This window comes from Salmo salar, chromosome ssa19 (assembly GCF_905237065.1).
Source record: "Salmo salar chromosome ssa19, Ssal_v3.1, whole genome shotgun sequence".
NCBI classification, from domain to species: domain Eukaryota; kingdom Metazoa; phylum Chordata; class Actinopteri; order Salmoniformes; family Salmonidae; genus Salmo; species Salmo salar.
In genome coordinates this window covers 13,380,248-13,399,058 of record NC_059460.1, presented here as the reverse complement: position 1 = coordinate 13,399,058, position 18,811 = coordinate 13,380,248, and the positions used below count along the sequence as shown (strand labels likewise).

Genomic DNA, 18,811 nt, shown 5'->3' with positions numbered 1-18,811 from the left:
TTACAGCCAAGTTTTAAGAACTATCATGGACTTTGTGGTTTTAAAGGGGAAGACCTAAGGTAGACCTATCAAATGAACACAAACAAAGGGAAATGCACTAGAATTATAAAAATAAGCTTCAACCCTCTAATCTTGTTCATGTTTCATCTCTACTCAGGAACCCATATAGCTGGTTAGTAGCTCAGGATGGTAATATGGAGGAAGATAGCTCATAGGGAGGGTGAAAAATAGCGGTGAATTGTGACATAATACTTTGTGGGTTTCTGACAGGGCTGTCGATGACCTGTGTTCACCATTCCTTACATGAGGTGGAAAGACTTAGCAAGAGGGACGTGTTTGGCTGTGTGTGTTATGACGGGTGGAAGAACGGAAAATTACCACTGGACCGGATCTTCCTGTGAGACCCATTGGACCTGAGGGACCTCTCATGGCGAGCTGTGGGGTAGACGGCGGGAGGGTGGAGGGGGTGGAGAAGGGAAGGGATGACAAATCACCAGTCAGAGCGAGACACCCTCCATATGTCACAGCGCCCCACAGACATCCTAACATCCTAACTCAAATACTCTCTTATAGCCCACTACTACTCTTCTTCTGTGGTGTCATGGGTCTACCGTAAGTGAAACATGATGACGCAATGGCCTACACTCGTACAAGACCCAATCCTTTTCTTCTCTCTCTCTCTCTCTCTCTCTCTCTCTCTCTTTCCTCAGTCACCTGTTGGTCTGTTGGGATGGCCCAATCGTGGGTCATGAACTCCTGTACTATTTTTAAATGCCTCCTGCATCTGTCCAAACAGGCTGTGGTCCTGCATGCAGCCTGCTCAGCACCTCTCTCAGCCCCCCCCCCAGCAAGATAGCTGAAATGCCAAAGAGGTTATCTTTTTAATAAAAAATTTTAATCATTTCACCCCCCCCCCCCACCCCCCCAAAGGCTACACTGGAGCCGCTTGGCCTCCTTTGGCCCACTTCAGCCCTGGTGCACTGTTTGGCCTGCTTCGGCCCTCATCGGCCTGCTTCGGCCCCCTTCGGCCTGCTACAGCAATGGCATTCGGCCCTCTTTGGCCAATTACGGCCCTGGTGTACTCACTCTAGCCTGGGAGAGGATGGCCTGGGCTTGGGCCTCCTGGGCAGACACTACGGGTCCCTTCTCTCCGTCCCCTCCAAAACGGAACTGTCACACAGAGAAACACAGGCCTTACAAAAGACAAATCACAATCATGCTGCGTGTGAACAACAAACATCTAAATATCAATCAAGGACATGGACCAAGAAAGACAACATATGGATCAAGATCAAGCAAGACAATCAATCAATTCATTTATTTTTGCCCTTTTTACATCAGTAGTTGTCGTAAAGTGCTTTACATTTGCCAATACATTTAAATACTGGTAGACATTAGTGTTTGTTGGATTGTATGTATTAAGCATTATGTCAGGTCTGGTACTTACTGGCAGCATCAGCATGGTACCCGGAGGACCTGGTAAACCGTCGGCTCCTGCCAGACCTGCCCGCCCTGCGGGACCCTTGGAAAAGGAGTCACAGAGAGAAGGTGATAAATCAGAATGAACAACCATCAGGATGGAAAGATGCCATGTTAGAACATGCCCAGAGAGAGAGAGAGAGGGGGGGAGAGAGGGAGGGAGGGAGAGGGAGGGAGAGAGAGAGAGAGAGAGAGAGAGAGAGAGAGAGAGAGAGAGAGAGAGAGAGAGAGAGAGGGGGAGGGAGGGAGAGGGAGGGAGAGAGATGGGAGAGAAAGAGAGGGAGAGAGGGAGAGAGGGAGAGACAGGGAAAGAGAAAGAGGGAAAGAGAGAGAGAGAGCAAGAGAGGGAGGGAGGGAGGGAGGGAGGGAGAGAGAGAGAGAGAGAGAGAGAGAGAGAGAGAGAGAGAGAGAGAGAGAGAGAGAGAGAGAGAGGAGAGAGGGGGGGAGAGAGAGGGGAGAGAGAGACGGAAAGAGAGAGAGGGAAAGAGAGAGAGAGCAAGAGAGGGAGGGAGGGAGGGAGGGAGGGAGGGAGGGAGGGAGGGAGGGAGGGAGGGAGGGAGGGAGGGAGGGAGGGAGGGAGGGAGGGAGGGAGGGAGGGGGGAGATAAACATACACACTATGTTCACCATTCAAAGGGAAAATAAGAACATCCTCATCATCATTCTCATCCATCCATCATTACAACACCAGAAAGATAAGGAGAGGAGAATAACCTCACTACTAGGTGGCTGGAAGTGACTGTACTCAGCTGGAATATCTAGGAATGTACTGTAATAACTACTTTACCATATGTACTTCAGTAAAGTATCAGAGCAGAGGACTCTACAGCAGCCCAGGTGATTATCCTGTCCTTTCGGCCTGACCCATTTCCTTCACTTACACTGGCCACAGAGTGGTGTCATGTTGTGTGGAATGACATTTGCAGCTGAACAAAGACATAATAATTTATGGTACACATGGCAAGTGTGTACTAAGTCTAGTTATGTGAGGTGCTATAGGGACGTTGGTTGTATGAGGTGTATGGTATTACTTTGGTTCAGGAAGTGTGATTATTATGCAAAATGAGTAAGCATCAATATGAAATGATCATTTTGAGCAGTAAATATAACTCTACACACACATAGGGATAGGCCTACACAAACACACACAGTAAATGGCAGAGGTGTGTTTGCCCAGGGACGGTTGGCATCATTAGGATGCCTCTCCATTCCCTCCTCACACAACCAGAATAACCTGGCCTCTCTGTGAGCCATGGCTCTGTCCTCTCTCCAAAACCAACAGCCACTTGCATGCCTGGCTGTGTGTGTGTGTTTGTGTGTGTGTGCGTGTGTGTTCGTGTGTGTGCGTGCGTGTGCGTGCGTGCGTGCGTGCGTGTGTGTATGTGTGTGATCGATTGTAGCCATTCCAAGAAAAACAGAACAAAAATGTTAAGGCTGCCACTGGTTAAATGTTTGCTTTAAACCAGAAATGCATACATGGAAACTCAAATAATATATTGGTAAATTACTCTCAGCTACTGATTTTATGCTAATTACTATTGACAGTACTAATTATGTTCAATAATATTAAATGAAACACTAATTATATTTTATAATCACTGGAATATATTCGTTCATTCATGAATTTGTTAGTTCGTTCATTCTTCCATGCATAGAGCAAACTGACATACTTCCACCTAGTGAATTACAGCACATGTATTACACTGTTCCACGGTCGATTACAATGATAACTAATACCTGCTCTGAGTACATAACTTTACCTTACTATTCCAAATAATCTGGTTATGTAGGAATTGAGGAAATCAAAGTGGTGTGACCTTAACCAAGTACCTTAACTGTCAGTCTGTGGTGAGTTAAGAAAGGAAGCCATTTCTAAGTATTCTGCCACAGCTTAATGCTGATTACTAGTCTATAACAGGGCCCACATTCATTAAAGCATCTCAGAGTAGAAGTGCTGATCTAGGACCAGGTCCCCCTTGTCCAAGTAATCATATTCATTAGGATCTAAAAGGCAAAGCTGATCCTAGATCAGCAAACCTACTATGAGATCATTTATGAAATTTGGCCCTGAAAATACAATATGTTGACTTTATACATGGAATCAGCTGTACTGTTGGAGCTAATGAAAACAAGACTTTAACAGTCTGTGGGTTTCCCCTCCTCTCCACCCTACAGTCATCCTTTCATCTCTCTCTGTCTCCCTAGTTCTTCATCCAGCTGCACATGCCTTCTCTCTTCTCCCTTGCTGTTTCATCCCCCGCTCTCTCTCTCTCTCTTTCTCTCTCTCTCTCTCTCGCTCTAATTTAATGTTTTTCAACTGTCTCTTCAGATTTGAATGTGTGTATATATTCATGTGCTACAGTAATTTCACTGTAGACCAGTTGTAGTCATTGCCAAACATAAAAACTACAACAACAAGATTATTTAAACTGCCCTCAGATAGAGACTGTCCTATGTGACAGGACCACACAGATTGACCATGACAAGACATGTGTTGCTTCCTGACTGAGCCCCAGGAAGCAACACAGTTGACGACAGACCTGACATGGGAATTCCCCACTTCACCCACTTCCTCCATCTTTCTCCATCTTTCGTCCTCTCCACCTCTCACTCTACACTTTCTTTCTCCCAGAGGTCGCACACACACACACATACACACAAACATTCACACATGCTTACACAGAGAGAGAGCGAGAGAGAGAGAGAGAGAGAGAGAGAGAGAGAGAGAGAGAGAGAGAGAGAGAGAGAGAGAAATAAAAAGAGAGAGAGCGGGAGGGAGGGATAGAAAGAAATAGAGAGCCAGAGAGAGAGAGTGTGAGATAGATAGAGAGAGAGAGAGAGAGCGAGAGAGAGTGAGAGACAGATAGAGAGAGAGAGAGAGAGAGAGAGAAAGCGAGAGAGAGTGAGAGACAGATAGAGAGAGAGAGAGAGAGAGAAAGCAATAGAGAGAGAGAGAGTGAGAGAGAGTGAGAGACAGATAGAGAGAGAGAGAGAGAGAGAGAGAGAAAGCAATAGAGAGAGAGAGAGTGTGAGATAGATAGAGAGAGAGAGAGAGAGAGAGCGAGAGAGAGTGAGAGACAGATAGAGAGAGAGAGAGAAAGCAATAGAGAGAGAGAGAGTGAGAGAGATAGAGAGAATAAGGGAGAGAGAGAGCAAGAGAGAGATTAAGATAGAACGAGGAGTATACAGGAACAGAGACTCACCCTGTCACCAGGATCTCCAGCAACACCAGGGGGTCCTTGTAGTCCTGAGGGGCCTGGTAGACCCTACAGAAACACAACCCAGTCAAAACAAGGCACAGCAATGTTGTTACATAGGCCTGAACCCTGACTTGAGATAGATCCCTATACATTGAGGCTGACTCACAAATCATGTACAGTATGCTACTTAACAGAACATTTTCATTGAGGTTTGAGAAAAGATCTGTCCCATTCTTTTGACATCCTAAATGACACCATAGTTCACTACGTTAAAGCAGAGCCCTATGGGTCCTGGTCAAAAGTTGTACACTATAAAGGGAACAGGGGGGCATTATGGACGTTCCCATAGCCTCAGGATGAATAGATGTGTTACTCACAGCTGGGCCTGCAGGTCCAGGAGGTCCTTCAATCAGCATGCCCTAAACATGATTGACAGACAACATGAATGAATAAACGGGACAGCAAGGAGAAACACAAACATGGTGCAGCAATTACCACAGCACTACACAACACAACACAGCATGGAGGAGCACATTCATTCATAACCAAACAGTTATTTCAACTTCCTGTATGACACAATTTGATTGGGTACACATATTCCCTCAACACCAGCAGTGTTGTGTTTAGGGTCTTACAGGTTCGATCACAGCGGGTTCGCCCTTCTCTCCTTTCTCCCCACCACCAGCCACCTGTGAAGATAGGAAGGACACCTGTGTGAGCTTCTTCATATGGAGCTACAGTCACTGGATCAATGACCAGCGGGGATGGGCAGAATGAGGGGTGAGAAGAGTGAAAGAGGCAATTCCACGAGCAAAGAGCACGATCTTATCGATGCGCGGCGTATAGGAATATGATATTTGTTACTATAGTATAATGCTAAGGACAAAAGTGTAACAATCGTGCCAATCCAGTATCATATTCTTATATGGACACACCAGATTTAATAGAGTGATGTGTGATGAGCTAGTCAACAACTACAGGAATGAAGGAATGAAGAGCAGAGAGAGAGAGAGAAACAGGTAGAACATGTTAGTCTCAATGAAGGAGGATGGATCAACATGCGTGAAATGGAAAGCAGTGTCATTGCATTCATATGGGTCACATGGGACCGTGTGTTAGGATGACTGGATGAAACATACAGGGAATCAACACCAATGACTTGGTTTTAATATATAACATATGCGACAAGGCAAGTATACTGAGTAGAAGTCTCCTGCCATGAGAGCTTCGGCCTGACGGTCTCAGACACTGACGGCCATGGGCTCTATGATTTCCTGTCTAGAAGACATTAAAACAGACATAACTCAAAATGGAAATGTGGAGAGGAAGTGGCAGAATTCACTGTCTTATGGTTATTTACTTCTGTGGTAGGTTGTTTGGGTGGTGGATTCTACAATTTTGTGTTCTCCACTGAACTAGTCACACATACTGCTCAGTAAGAAGCCCGTTTCTGTACTGGGTGTCTGTTTAGCTGGTGAACTCGGTAGGGTCTAAGCAGGGTGTGTGTGAGCTGAAAGTGGGTAGAAGAGGTTATGTGTGTGTGTGTGTGTGTGTGTGTGTGTGTGTGTGTGTGTGTGTGTGTGTGTGTGTGTGTGTGTGTGTGTGTGTGTGTGTGTGTGTGTGTGTGTGTGTGTGTGTGTGTGTGTGTGTGTGTGTGTGTGTGTGTGTGTGTGTGCGCGGTAGGGGGTAATTGACGTTCCCTCAGATCTAGGCTGTGCTGAAGTTAAGTCGAAGGCAAGCTGTTACCTAAAAGTGTCATGCACTTTCCTTCTCCCTATCGGGCCAACCCCTAAAATGTCTAGCCCATCCAGACAGTGGGACAGCGCAGGCAGACAAACGCATTCATCGACTGGGAAGGAAGGTGAGGTGGATGATTCAAGCTAACACAGCCTCCACACACACAAACAGCATGACAATGACAGACAAACTCCCCATGCCAAGACAAACTAGAGCCACAATGCTTCTGAAGTGAGAGAGTTGTGATTTCCATAACCACAGCCCGTGGGCCGGGTTGGGGCCCCACGGCGCACACCCCTGGTTCATGCACACACCCCTCAGTCGGGGGGCCATACTTACGGCAGTCTGGGTGAATTCCTCCGTTTCCGCGGGAACCCCCAGCCCCACCTCTTCTTCAACAGTATCCATGTGGTTGGGTAGCTCAGCGGCCACATTTCCATACTCATCATACACCCCATACTCATACTGCTTATTGTCCAACACGCCCCCTAGGTCATACTCCTTAAAGTCATACTCGTCCACTCCGGGGTCCACACTGTCCAGGCCAGCCTCGGGGGCACCGGTGGGCTCCTGACTCAGTGGGGCGGCTCCAGTGACAACATAGTCACCAGCAACAATCTCCTCCTCGACAGCCTTATGTTACCCAAGCAGCGGAGCGTTGAGGGGATGGGGGAGGTGGAGGGGTGAGCAACGGAGGGAACAGGGTTGTTAGTCAAGCAGTTAAGTCATAGGTAGGTAGAGGAGACTACTGTCTATGTAAAGCCTTAGCAGGTCAAAATGAAATGAGCATGGTGATCCATGGAGAAGGCTATGGTAATGTGGTAACACCTTATTTAAGTCCCATTTACCCTTGTGGAAATCTATATGTTTGTTGGTAAGATATTGATTTAACTTTATGATAGTGTGTAATTATAGTCTAGCCATATACTGTTACTCTGTAAGTCATTACGTTGAAGACTAGTCTCTTACAGTGAAACAAACTGGTGTCTGTTACTCTGTAATGTCTATGCACTGTACGTGTGACATGCAACAGATATTATCATTGTCCAGTATTGACTTCAGGCCTAAAACAAAAAGGGACAAATAAAGTGTTACCTTGATGACTTCAAAAAAAGCATTATCAATTTAGATGATCACATTTACGTCAATCAGTCAAGTCTAAGACAGACTTTAGGTTATTTCAGACTTTAGGTTATTTCAGACTTTAGGTTATTTCAGTCTTTAGGTTATTTCAGTCTTTAGATTATTTCAGTATTTTTTGCACAAACATAATACATACCATCAAAATATCAATATATGTACAATGGTGAAAAAAAGACTGAAATAGATTAAGTAAATCTGAAATGACACTACAAGCATATTTCATAAATGGTCAATCTACAATATAGCAATGTGCAAAAATGCAGAGTACATAAGTGTACCAGAGATTTGATTTTCAATGCAGAGAACATAAGTGTACCAGGGATTTGATGTTCAATGCAGAGAACATAAGTGTACAAGGGATTTGATGTTCAATGCAGAGTACATAAGTGTACTAGGGATTTGAAGTTCAATGCAAAGTACATAAGTGTACTAGGGATTTGAAGTTCAATGCAAAGTACATAAGTGTACCAGGGATTTGATGTTCAATGCAGAGTACATAAGTGTACCAGGGATTTGATGTTCAATGCAGAGTACATAAGTGTACCAGGGATTTGAAGTTCAATGCAGAGTACATAAGTGTACCAGGGATTTGAAGTTCAATGCAAAGTACATAAGTGTACTAGGGATTTGAAGTTCAATGCAGAGTACATAAGTGTACCATGGATTTGATGTTGAATTTACTAGATGATGTGGATAGATACCAAATGTTTATCATGTTACTGTATTATTTATGACATACTCTGCATTTGGCAAAGCTCAACAACCACTATCTGACAGCACTGTCATAACGAGTGATCGTTGTGGACTTCGCTATGGAAGCCAACAAAATGGATGTCATGACACAGGTATCTGAGCTGATAATATCAGACTAAATTTAGTGAGGGAGAACCAGATTTTGGCATGTAGGGGAGAACGGGGGAAGATGATCCAGTGGGCCCAGCTTACTCCATTCTACCCTATGGTCAATTTAAATTATATGCAATCAAGGGAAAGATAACCCAGTGAAATCACATCCATGTGGAACATATTGCTACTGCAGTAACGCAGTGCAACAAGTATCATAATCGGCTGTGAAGATTCCTCTGCTTGGTTGATCATAGTTCTATTGGTGCGATTGGGAGAACTATTCATCAAAAGCTGTGCAGCGGGCTGGCCATCTACGGCTGAGCAGGGGTGATTGCTGTGACACCCATATCTCACTGGAGACAGAACACAAACCCCATGTTTAACTCAGCAGAAACTTGATGGCTAGAAGGAGGGGCTTGGTTCTCCACAGAGAGAAATTTGCCCTTTTATGATTGGCCATTGCATACTGTCAATCATGGGTAAGGCTGCAAATCAAATCGTTTTACCTACCTACTGTACCATCAATCTCATACAGAAAAGTACACCACTCCTAAAAGTAAAAGGTACATTTTGTCTATGAAGTAACACCAAATGTGACTTTGACGATTGGATTATTTTGGTTTGTGATGCCTCTGAACGCAGACTGTGCTGCAGTGTATATGGAGAATCCATTTGTTGGCCCTCTAAACTGGCGACATATAGCTTCACTTATTTCACAAAAGGCTTCTAGATAAGTCTTAGAGCCACACAGACTAAAGAAAAATGTATTTTCTTCTAATCAAAAACAGTCATGAAATATATTCCTATCTTACTTCTCCTTTCAGCTGTGACCCAGTTTATTTCACATATAGTTCTTATTGCTTGTCATATAACTGGTACTGTGAGTATACCAGAATAATATAAATGGCCAAAATACTGTATTTGGAATACCATTATAATACCATTATAATACCATTACCATCTAATAGATCAATCTATACTGAGGTAGGCAGATAACCGATTATTATTTCAATGTACAAAAATTATCCCGGAATTAATCAGTATCCTCTAAGATGACTGTTGAGGAAGTGTAATGTACATACATACATAAATATTAGATACGCATGAAACTGCAGCCTTAGCCAGAATTGAAATAAATAACAGAAAGCTACACATTATTTGCATGACAATCCACTGAGACTACATTATAGGATGCAAAATTGACTTACAGGTCAGTGGATAGTACTAAAGTGGATTGAATAAAGCCATGAATTATATATTGTTGTAGCTTTCTGATGCTTAATAATATTCTCTATCCAATAGTTCTGCCGTCCCCAAAAAAACATCATGTTCAAAACAGAACAATTACATTTGAATTGTTTTGTCTTTGTCATTTCATACCAGATACTTCCTTTGGTAATACGTCTTCCTGGTTTCTTTTACTCCCCCAAAACTGCTCTTTCTTTCTTGTAGTAATAAGTAAATAAAAAACTAAATATGAAATGTAAAAAGTTACCTCGTTTGGTCCACTGGTGGCAATGGGAGACTGAGTTTGAGTACCCTCTACAGTTCCGTAGTCAAGCTCACTGTCAGTATACTCAGTGTATTCTCCGTCTACATTGTTTAGCTGAAGTTGTGTCACATCGAAAAGGAAAGAAGAAGAAGAAGAAGAAGAACATAGAAGCGGGTTAAAACAGAACGAGCACAACACAAGGTGTTATTCGCTTGGGCCTGTCCAGCTGGCTACAACTCTGCTGGGTCTAGAGAGACGGTGTAGGGGGGGGGGGGTTAGGTATAGCTTTCAGTCTAGCATCACAGATTTTCCCCAGAAAACGTCAGAGGAAAGATCTGGATGTGATCTGATGTTTCGTTACTGGTACTGTTACCCCTAATACTCTGTATCGGTGCAGCTCCGGCGCGGTAGCTTGATAGCCATGATAGCCATTCATCTGTCTCTTCTTCTTAGCGACCGCTAACTTTTTAGCTGCAGATTTTTTAGAGGCCTGGAACTTTAGGGGCTTAGCCTTAGACTTAAGGGACTTTCGGGTCCTCTTCTTTTTCATGTAGACACTACGTTTCTTTCTCTGGAAGAAGGTTATGGTGATAGAAGAACAAGACAACACATAACAACATTGAGAAGTTGAAGAGGTGGGGTTGAAAATAAACAACAACACCAGAAATTGTGGGATATGTTTTCAACCTGAGCTACAAACTGAACATAAGACAAACATTCAAAGCTGGCATTCGCCGTGTGAGAGCAGAGGGCGGGTCTTGTAGCTATGAATACAAGTTTGATTGACACATCAAGACATACATTAGAACAGTCAACCAGAAGAGTTGGGAAAGGGAGGGAGGGCACAAGAGGTGCCAAAATAACTGACAATAAGACACCACAGGACAAATAAGCCTATTTTTCTTTCTTTTCAGTGTTTCATTTACCTGAGGGTCACTACCCGCCTCGTACTCGTCTGTTGGAACATTCTCTGTCTCTCCTTCTACTTCAGAGTAATCATAGAACTGAGTGTAATCTAAGTCATCAGCAGTAGTGTACTGAAGGGGGGAGAGGGAGAGATGTTAGGATTAGCATGTTATAGCATTAGCATTAGCATAACAGAGAACAGAGAAAATATGATATAAATATAACATGTCCGTCGTGGACATATTATGAATCAAAACTGTAACAAGTTACATTCATTAGATTGCATTATTCACAAAAAATATGAATAATATTGTACAATGTAATAATTAGCATGGCATATTGTAAGTCATCAAAATATTGTCTCCAACGATATGCTGTGTAGCTTTTCTGCCAATGAAAATCCATGGCTAACGCTTGTTTACAAAGCTGAGGTGTAGCTGCACAGCATGAGACAATACTTTGCTATTATAGTAATATGATTTAGGAGCGATAGCTAGCTCTTAAACAATACATCTGCATGGCAAGGTTAGGGTTAAGCATCAGTTGGCCATTGATCTTTAAAAGGATGGCTAACGCTCCAAACATGGAAATAAACACTAAGAACAGCACATGATGGAAACCACGTGAGAGCTACAGATGTGTAAACAGGTGTGGTGTGCAAAAGCTATTAAAAAGCTGAGGTGTACATCAGGGAAAGCCATGAGAACAACACCAGCTGCATGTAATATGGCAGGGCTTGGTTAATGGAGCTTCGCCGTCATAGCAGCGGTTTCAATTCCATCCTATAACACCTACATCTGAAGCAGAGTAGATTAAAGAGTGGGATTTACTGAACGTGTAACTTCCTGCTAGTTTTGATTTCCCTTTCTTTCCCTGCGGTTATATGTGGTTTATATGTGGTTACAATGAGGAGCTGCCCGTGTGACTGGCTTGCTCTCGTTAACAGCATCCCCAGTGAACATAATAAAACACTATCGTATGACTCAGAGGAAGTGGAAAGTGGAGAAGGGATTTATTAAATGAACAGAGGCAGTAAAAGCCTTTCCTCATCCTGGTAGTTATAGGTGGGAAGACTGAACATGTTCAAGTGCATAATCAATGATGAGCTATGTAAAATGACATATACTTTTGGAGTAAATTGTGTACTGAATATACATGACATTTTACATTATCTGATGAAACTCATTGTTTTGATAACATTGTATATCAAACTGTCAGAGGTTTAACTTGACTGTTTGACATGGGTTAAAATAATTGCATCCTTCACAGATGAATCAGTGTTAGTCCCCATCCAGCTGCATAGCTGATAATGGGACTGATGAGATGTCTTCCATGGGCTCATAGGAGAGTAAGAGAGAGAGAGAGGGAGAGAGAGAGACACACAGAGAGAGAGAGATAGAGGGAAAGAGAGAGAGAGAGGGGGGGACAGAGAGAGAGAGGGGGGGCAGAGAGAGATAGAGATTGAGGGAAAGAGAGAGAGAGAGAGACAAAGAGAGATAGAGCGAGAGAGAGAGAGAGAGACAGAGAGAGAGTGAGAGAGAGGGGAGAGAGAGATAGAGGGGGAGACATAGAGAGAGAGACAGAGAGAGAGGGGAGGCAGAGAGTGAGAGAGAGAGGGGAGACAGAGAGAGAGAGATAGATGGTAGAGACAAAGAATGAGAGAGGGAGCCTGAGAGAGAGAGGGAGAGAGAGAGAGAAAGAGAGAGCGAGAGAGAGAGAGAGCGAGAGAGAGAAAGAGAGAGAGAGAGAGAGAGAGAGAGAGAGAGAGGCCACATGGAGGATCCCGTCCAGGCGAGTCGACAGATTTACATCCTGGCACCGCTCAGACAGGACACCAAGAGCAAGGCACTCTGAGTAAATACTGGACCCTCAAGGAGACTGGGGGGGCATTAATATGTACTGTCAGCAGACTGTTAGAGAGGTGTCCCTCCCTCTCCTGTGGTCTCCCCTATTGTTCTGTTGTGGGTTTCTAAGTGTTTTTAATAGGTGTATAAATGACTCATTTATTTATCTGTGGATAACACAGATGTCATGTATCGCTTTACAGGACAGTGTTAAAGCACGTGGATGGCTGTGTTCTGTGTTCTGTTCCTGCGGTTTGGCTCTGGTGCTACGGTGGATTTGTGAAACGCATTAGACGAACAAGCCATAGAACTCTCCTCGCCAAAGTGGACACAGACATCGTGGCATATAAATCATATCCACTGTGGTCCAATTCAAAGAAAAATACCTGTAATACCTGTAAGGAAATTCAAGAGCAAGTACCTCAAGAGTGTTCTGAAAAGATCATTAGGTGTTGTACTGAGTTAAGACCCTCAAGACTACAATCGCCTTGCTCCATCCTCTATTGACGTTAAAGGTAAAGGAAGTAAATACCATAGAAGTACTGCAATTCATTGACACATCTAATGATGCTCTAAGATGGACTAGTGAGTCTTTGTATGTCCTGTGTGTCTAGGATCTATGATTTGCTGCATAGGGTCCCATAAGGACATGAAGAGCTGGCAGCGCCAGAATGGGTCAAGGTGCACTTATTCACACTGGGGGCCTGAATCTGGGACCCCCATAGTGGGTCCCCCCCCCATCCACAGCCCTGTGGCCCTCAGCATACTGACCTCGTCCTCGGGCTGCTGGGCCTGCAGGGAGTGCCCGTGGGGAGTTTCACAGTCGGGGCTGTAGTGTTCACAGTAGTCATAAGCTGCTTTAGGATCGGCCACAATCAGCAGCTGCTGGATGTCACCCTGCAGAAAGACAACAAGGAAATGAAGAAGGATTAGGTGTGGGAAAATCCTGTTTACCTCTAACCCTTCCAGTTGGTGAGAGTTAGCAATAAACGGTCTATCATCCGAACATATTCACATCAGATAAAACAAGGTCATAGCAGGAAGTACAGAGGACAGACAGAAGGTCATAACCATACAGATAACATTTCATCCCATCACCCCCCTATAGGAGCTAGTCTGTGGCAGTGCAGTCTCAGAGTTCTCAGGCTAGCAAGGGGTAGTAAGGGAAATGGAATGTGATTCTAGCCCACTGGTTAAACAGCTTGACACATACCACAAGACACTCATCCACAGGGCACAGGAAATCGAGTTTACACACTGGCTGGGTAAGTCAATTATTATTCTTACCACTGGGGTTTACCCAGCCATGGAAATCAAACAAACGTACCATCAGGAAGACAAAAGGACGAAACACCTGGAATCCATGTGTGCTGTCTGAGCAGCGGGAAGAGCAAAGGTGTGATTTATGATGGAGCACAGACAGACAGACAGACAGGCAGACAGACAGACAGACAGACAGACAGACAGACAGACAGACAGACAGACAGACAGACAGACAGACAGACAGACAGACAGACAGAGAAAACCAATGATGGAAGTGCAGTATTTACAATCTTGTGTCAGACTGTGATAGACAAAATGTCAGCAGAGACTGCAAGGCACTGTACTGTTGTGACAGGGAAAAAAGAACAAAGAGCATTGCAGAGCTCATGAATCTGCTGCTAAACACCAATTCAACATTTATTGGTAGAGCTAATAAGGGTTGAGGTGGTTGGTTAGAGGGGGTAGTATACCCCTGGGTACTTTGAGGGTACTCAACGTGAGTGAAACCAGATGAACCTTTTAAACTACACCAGTGCCAGGGGCCAGGGGCCAGGGCTAAATGTTCATGGCCCAGCCTGGTAGCCTCATCTCTGTAGGATCTAAACCAGGTAGTTTTCACCCCCATACCACAAGCCCAGGCTGGAGAGTTAACTATAGCCATAACTATAGCCACAAGGCCACAAGTATAGCCAGAGTGGTTGCTGCACTTTACGCCTTGGGAGTGTCACAGCACAGCAGCGTCTCAAATGGCCCTCTATTCCTTTTATAGTACAGGGCCCTGATCAAAAGTAGTGCACTCAATAGGGAATAAGGTGCCATTTGGGATGCATCCTGTGTGGTTGTGACGGAACCCTTCATCCCTCGAAATGTCCTCAGGGAAGGTTGAGAACGTTGGGAGGATGTCTAGGTGGTGAAAACACACGCATCTTAAACAGAATAATGGAGGTTGTAAGAATAGAAAGTATAATAGCATAGAATTATCACACTGCACAGAGTGATAAAACATACTGAAAAGCCTCCATGGTTGGCGAGTTCACTAGCATGTTTTCTGGCTGCCATAATGACTGACATCCGTTCCAGAACTGTTTCTAGGTTCTATTCGTTCCACAACTGTTTCTAGGTTCTATTCATTCCAGAACTGTCTCTAGGTTTTATTTGTTCCAGAACTGTCTCTAGATTCTATTTGTTCCAGAACTGTTTCTAGGTTCTATTTGTTCAAGAACTGTCTTTAGGTTCGATTCGTTCCAGAACTGTCTCTAGGTTCTATTCGTTCCAGAACTGTCTCTAGGATCTATTCGTTCAAGAACTGTCTCTAGGATCTATTTGTTCCAGAACTGTCTCTAGGATCTATTTGTTCCAGAACTGTCTCTGGGTTTCTATTAATTCCAGAACTGTTTCTAGGATCTATTCATTCAAGAACTGTCTCTAGCATCTATTCGTTCCAGAACTGTCTCTGGGTTTCTATTAATTCCAGAACTGTTTCTAGGATCTATTCATTCCAGAACTGTCTCTAGGATCTATTCGTTCAAGAACTGTCTCTAGGATCTATTCGTTCCAGAACTGTCTCTGGGTTTCTATTAATTCCAGAACTGTTTCTAGGTTCCATTCGTTCCAGAACTGTCTCTAGGATCTATTCGTTCCAGAACTGTCTCTGGGTTTCTATTAATTCCAGAACTGTTTCTAGGTTCCATTCGTTCCAGAACTGTCTCTAGGATCCATTCGTTCCAGAACTGTCTCTAGGTTCTATTCGTTCCAGAACTGTCTCTAGGTTCTATTCGTTCCAGAACTGTCTCTAGGATCTATTCGTTCCAGAACTGTCTCTAGGTTCTATTCGTTCCAGAACTGTCTCTAGGATCTATTCGTTCCAGAACGGTCTCTAGGTTCTATTCGTTCAAGAACTGTCTCTAGGATCTATTCGTTCCAGAACTGTCTCTAGGTTCTATTCGTTCAAGAACTGTCTCTAGGATCTATTTGTTCCAGAACTTTTTCTAGGATCTATTCGTTCCAGAACTGTCTCTAGGTTCTGTTCGTTCCAGAACTGTCTCTAGATTCTGTTCGTTCCAGAACTGTCTCTAGGTTCTATTCGTTCCAGAACTGTCTCTAGGTTCTGTTCGTTCCAGAACTGTCTCAAGGATCTATTCGTTCCAGAACTGTCTCTGGGGTTCTATCAATTCCAAAACTGTTTCTAGGATGTATTCGTTCCAGAACTGTCTCTGGGGTTCTATCAATTCCAGAACTGTTTCTAGGTTCTATTCGTTCCAGAACTGTCTTTAGGATCTATTCGTTCCAGAACTGTCTCTAGGTTCTATTCGTTCCAGAACTGTTTCTAGGATCTATTCGTTCCAGAACTGTCTCTAGGATATATTCGTTCCAGAACTGTCTCTAGGTTCTATTCGTTCCAGAACTGTTTCTAGGATCTATTCGTTCCAGAACTGTCTCTAGGTTCTATTTGTTCCAGAACTGTCTCTAAGATCTATTCGTTCCAGAACTGTCTCTAGGTTCTATTCGTTCCAGAACTGTTTCTAGGATCTATTCATTCCAGAACTGTCTCTAGGTTCTATTTGTTCCAGAACTGTCTCTAGGTTCTATTCGTTCCAGAACTGTCTCTAGGTTATATTTGTTCCAGAATTCTCTACCTTGTATCTGTTCCAGTAGATCTACGGTATATCTACGTTGTATCGCTGATCTCCAACAGGGGCGATACAGCCAAAGCACATAAAGATCATATCTCACTCTTGTCTGCATACAGTACATCTTGGCTGCATCATCTGAATTCTTCTCAATCTATAATTGCTAACAAAGTTTCCTGCACTTATTCACACCTTTGAAGGACAGCTGGAAGGGAACTTGAAGGAGTATAAACTCTCATGCCTGGCAGACGAGTACTGTGCCTAGAGGAAAAGAAGCTGACTGATCCCGTTACGCGCATGTCAGACAGTGTTTCTGCCACACACTATACATGGAATAGCAGCAGAAGTTTGGCAGAGAGACAGAAGTGGAAGGCAGCAGGCTATAACTTGTCGAAAGCTAAGTGGACTGTGGACTGTGTATAGAAAGTGTGTGTGTGTGTGTTTATGAGGGCGCGCATGCGGGTATGCGTGCATGTGTGTCACCCATGTTAACAAAACATATTTCTGAATCCATGACAGGTATTGCATAAACATCAATACGCCATCTCTCTCTCTGTGTCTCCCCCTCTATCTCTCTCTCTCGCTCTCTGTCCCCTCTCTCACTCTCTCTCTCTTTCTCTCTCTCTCTCTCTCTCTCTCTCTCTCTCTCTCTCTCTATGACTCCCCCCCCTCTCTCTCTCTCTCTCTCTCTCTCTCTATCAATACGCCATCACTCTCTCTATGACTCCCTCTCTCTCTCTCTCTCTCTCTCTCTCTCTCTCTCTGCTCTCTCTCTATGACTCCCCTCTCTCTCTCTCGCTCTCTCTCTCTCTTTCTCTCTCTCTGTGTCTCCCCCTCTATCGCTCTCTCTCGCTCTCTGTCCCCTCTCTAACTCTCTCTCTCTCCCTCTCTCTCTCTGTCTCCCCCCTCTCTCTCTCTCTCTTTCGCTCTCTCTGTGTCTCCCCCTCTATCGCTCTATCTCTCTCTCTCCGTCTCCCACACTATCTCTCTCTATCTCTCTCTGTGTCTCCCCCCTCCCCCTCCCCCTCTATCTCTCTCTATGTCTCCTCTCTCTCGCTTTCTCTCTCTCTCTGTCTCCCCCACTTTCTCTCTCTCTCTGCCCCCTCTTTCTCTCTCTGTGTGTGTCTCCCCTCTATCTCTCTTTCTCTCTCGCTTTCTCCCTCCTCTATCCCCTCTATCTCTCTCTCTGTCTCCCCCCCTCTCGCTCTCTCTCTCTCTGTCTCCCCCCCTCTCTCTCTCTCTCTCTCTCTCTCTCTCTGTGTCTCCCCCCTCTCTCTCACTCTCTCTCGCTGTCTCCCCCCTCCACCTCTCTCTCTAGCTCTCTCTCTGTCTCCCCCATCTTTCTCTCTCTCTCTCTCTCTCTCTCTCTCTCTCTCTGTGACAATCCCAGGGTACAATCCATCAACAGCTCATTGTACAACTGCAGTTCCACACTACAGAACATCCTAAAAAAATCTCACTGTAGACCAGGTTGGAATTTAATCAAAATCCCTTTCTCCGGCCCGTACATACAGTAAATCAAAACCAAAACAGACCACCTAATGGACCACATATCTCCAAAGCACCTACTGCCTAAACCAATGAAAATACCATGCCAGAGCCAAAGCATATATTTTTATAAGCCACATTTAAGTTGATCACCTGTGATCACAGGCCACCTATTTCACACAATCCTTGTGCCAAGGAGTCTGGAGGACTGAAGGAGGAGTGGAGGGATGGAGGGGTGGTGGGATGGAGGGATGTGAGGGTGGTGGATAGGTGAAAGGGTGAGGGAGGGGTGGAGGGGTGAGGGAGGGTTGGATAGGTGAAACGGTGAGGGAGGGGTGGAGGGGTGAGGGAGGGGTGGATAGGTGGATAGGTGAAGGGGTGGAGGGGTGAGGGAGGGGTGGAGGGGTGAGGGAGGGATGGATAGGTGGATAGGTGAAGGGGTGAGGAAGGGGTGGATAGGTGGAGGGGTGGAGGGGTGAGGGAGGGGTGGATAGGTGGATAGGTGAAGGGGTGAGGGAGGGGTGGATAGGTGGATAGGTGAAGGGGTGAGGGAGGGGTGGAGTGGTGAGGGAGGGGTGGATAGGTGAAGGGGTGAGGGAGGGGTGGAGTGGTGAGAGAGGGGTGGATAGGTGAAGGGGTGAGGGAGGGGTGGAGGAATGAGGGAGGGGTGGATAGGTGAAGGGGTGGAGGGGTGAGGGAGGGGTGGATAGGTGAAGGGGTGAGGGAGGGGTGGAGGGATGAGAGAGGGGTGGATAGGTGAAGGGGTGAGGGAGGGGTGGATAGG

At 44.9% G+C, this 18,811-nt stretch overlaps 1 protein-coding gene across 7 annotated transcripts in view; it reads right to left on the bottom strand.

Moving 5' to 3' along the window:
* The window catches only part of col11a1a (collagen, type XI, alpha 1a), a 95,505-nt gene that overhangs the window by 53,920 nt on the left and 22,774 nt on the right, over positions 1-18,811 (bottom strand). The window contains exons 5-14 of one of the 7 annotated variants that reach the window (XM_014157275.2): positions 13,418-13,543; positions 10,823-10,933; positions 9,900-10,010; positions 6,755-7,048; positions 5,314-5,367; positions 5,056-5,097; positions 4,682-4,744; positions 1,448-1,522; positions 1,087-1,170; positions 379-435 (exon numbers count right to left, since the gene is read on the bottom strand). In XM_014157275.2, the coding sequence (XP_014012750.1) occupies positions 379-435; positions 1,087-1,170; positions 1,448-1,522; positions 4,682-4,744; positions 5,056-5,097; positions 5,314-5,367; positions 6,755-7,048; positions 9,900-10,010; positions 10,823-10,933; positions 13,418-13,543 (1,017 nt within the window). Of the gene's footprint in view, positions 1-378; positions 436-1,086; positions 1,171-1,447; positions 1,523-4,681; positions 4,745-5,055; positions 5,098-5,313; positions 5,368-6,754; positions 7,049-9,899; positions 10,011-10,269; positions 10,468-10,822; positions 10,934-13,417; positions 13,544-18,811 lie in introns of all 7 variants that reach the window. The other 6 variants (XM_014157277.2, XM_014157276.2, XM_014157279.2 and 3 more) reach the window with 6 other exon arrangements.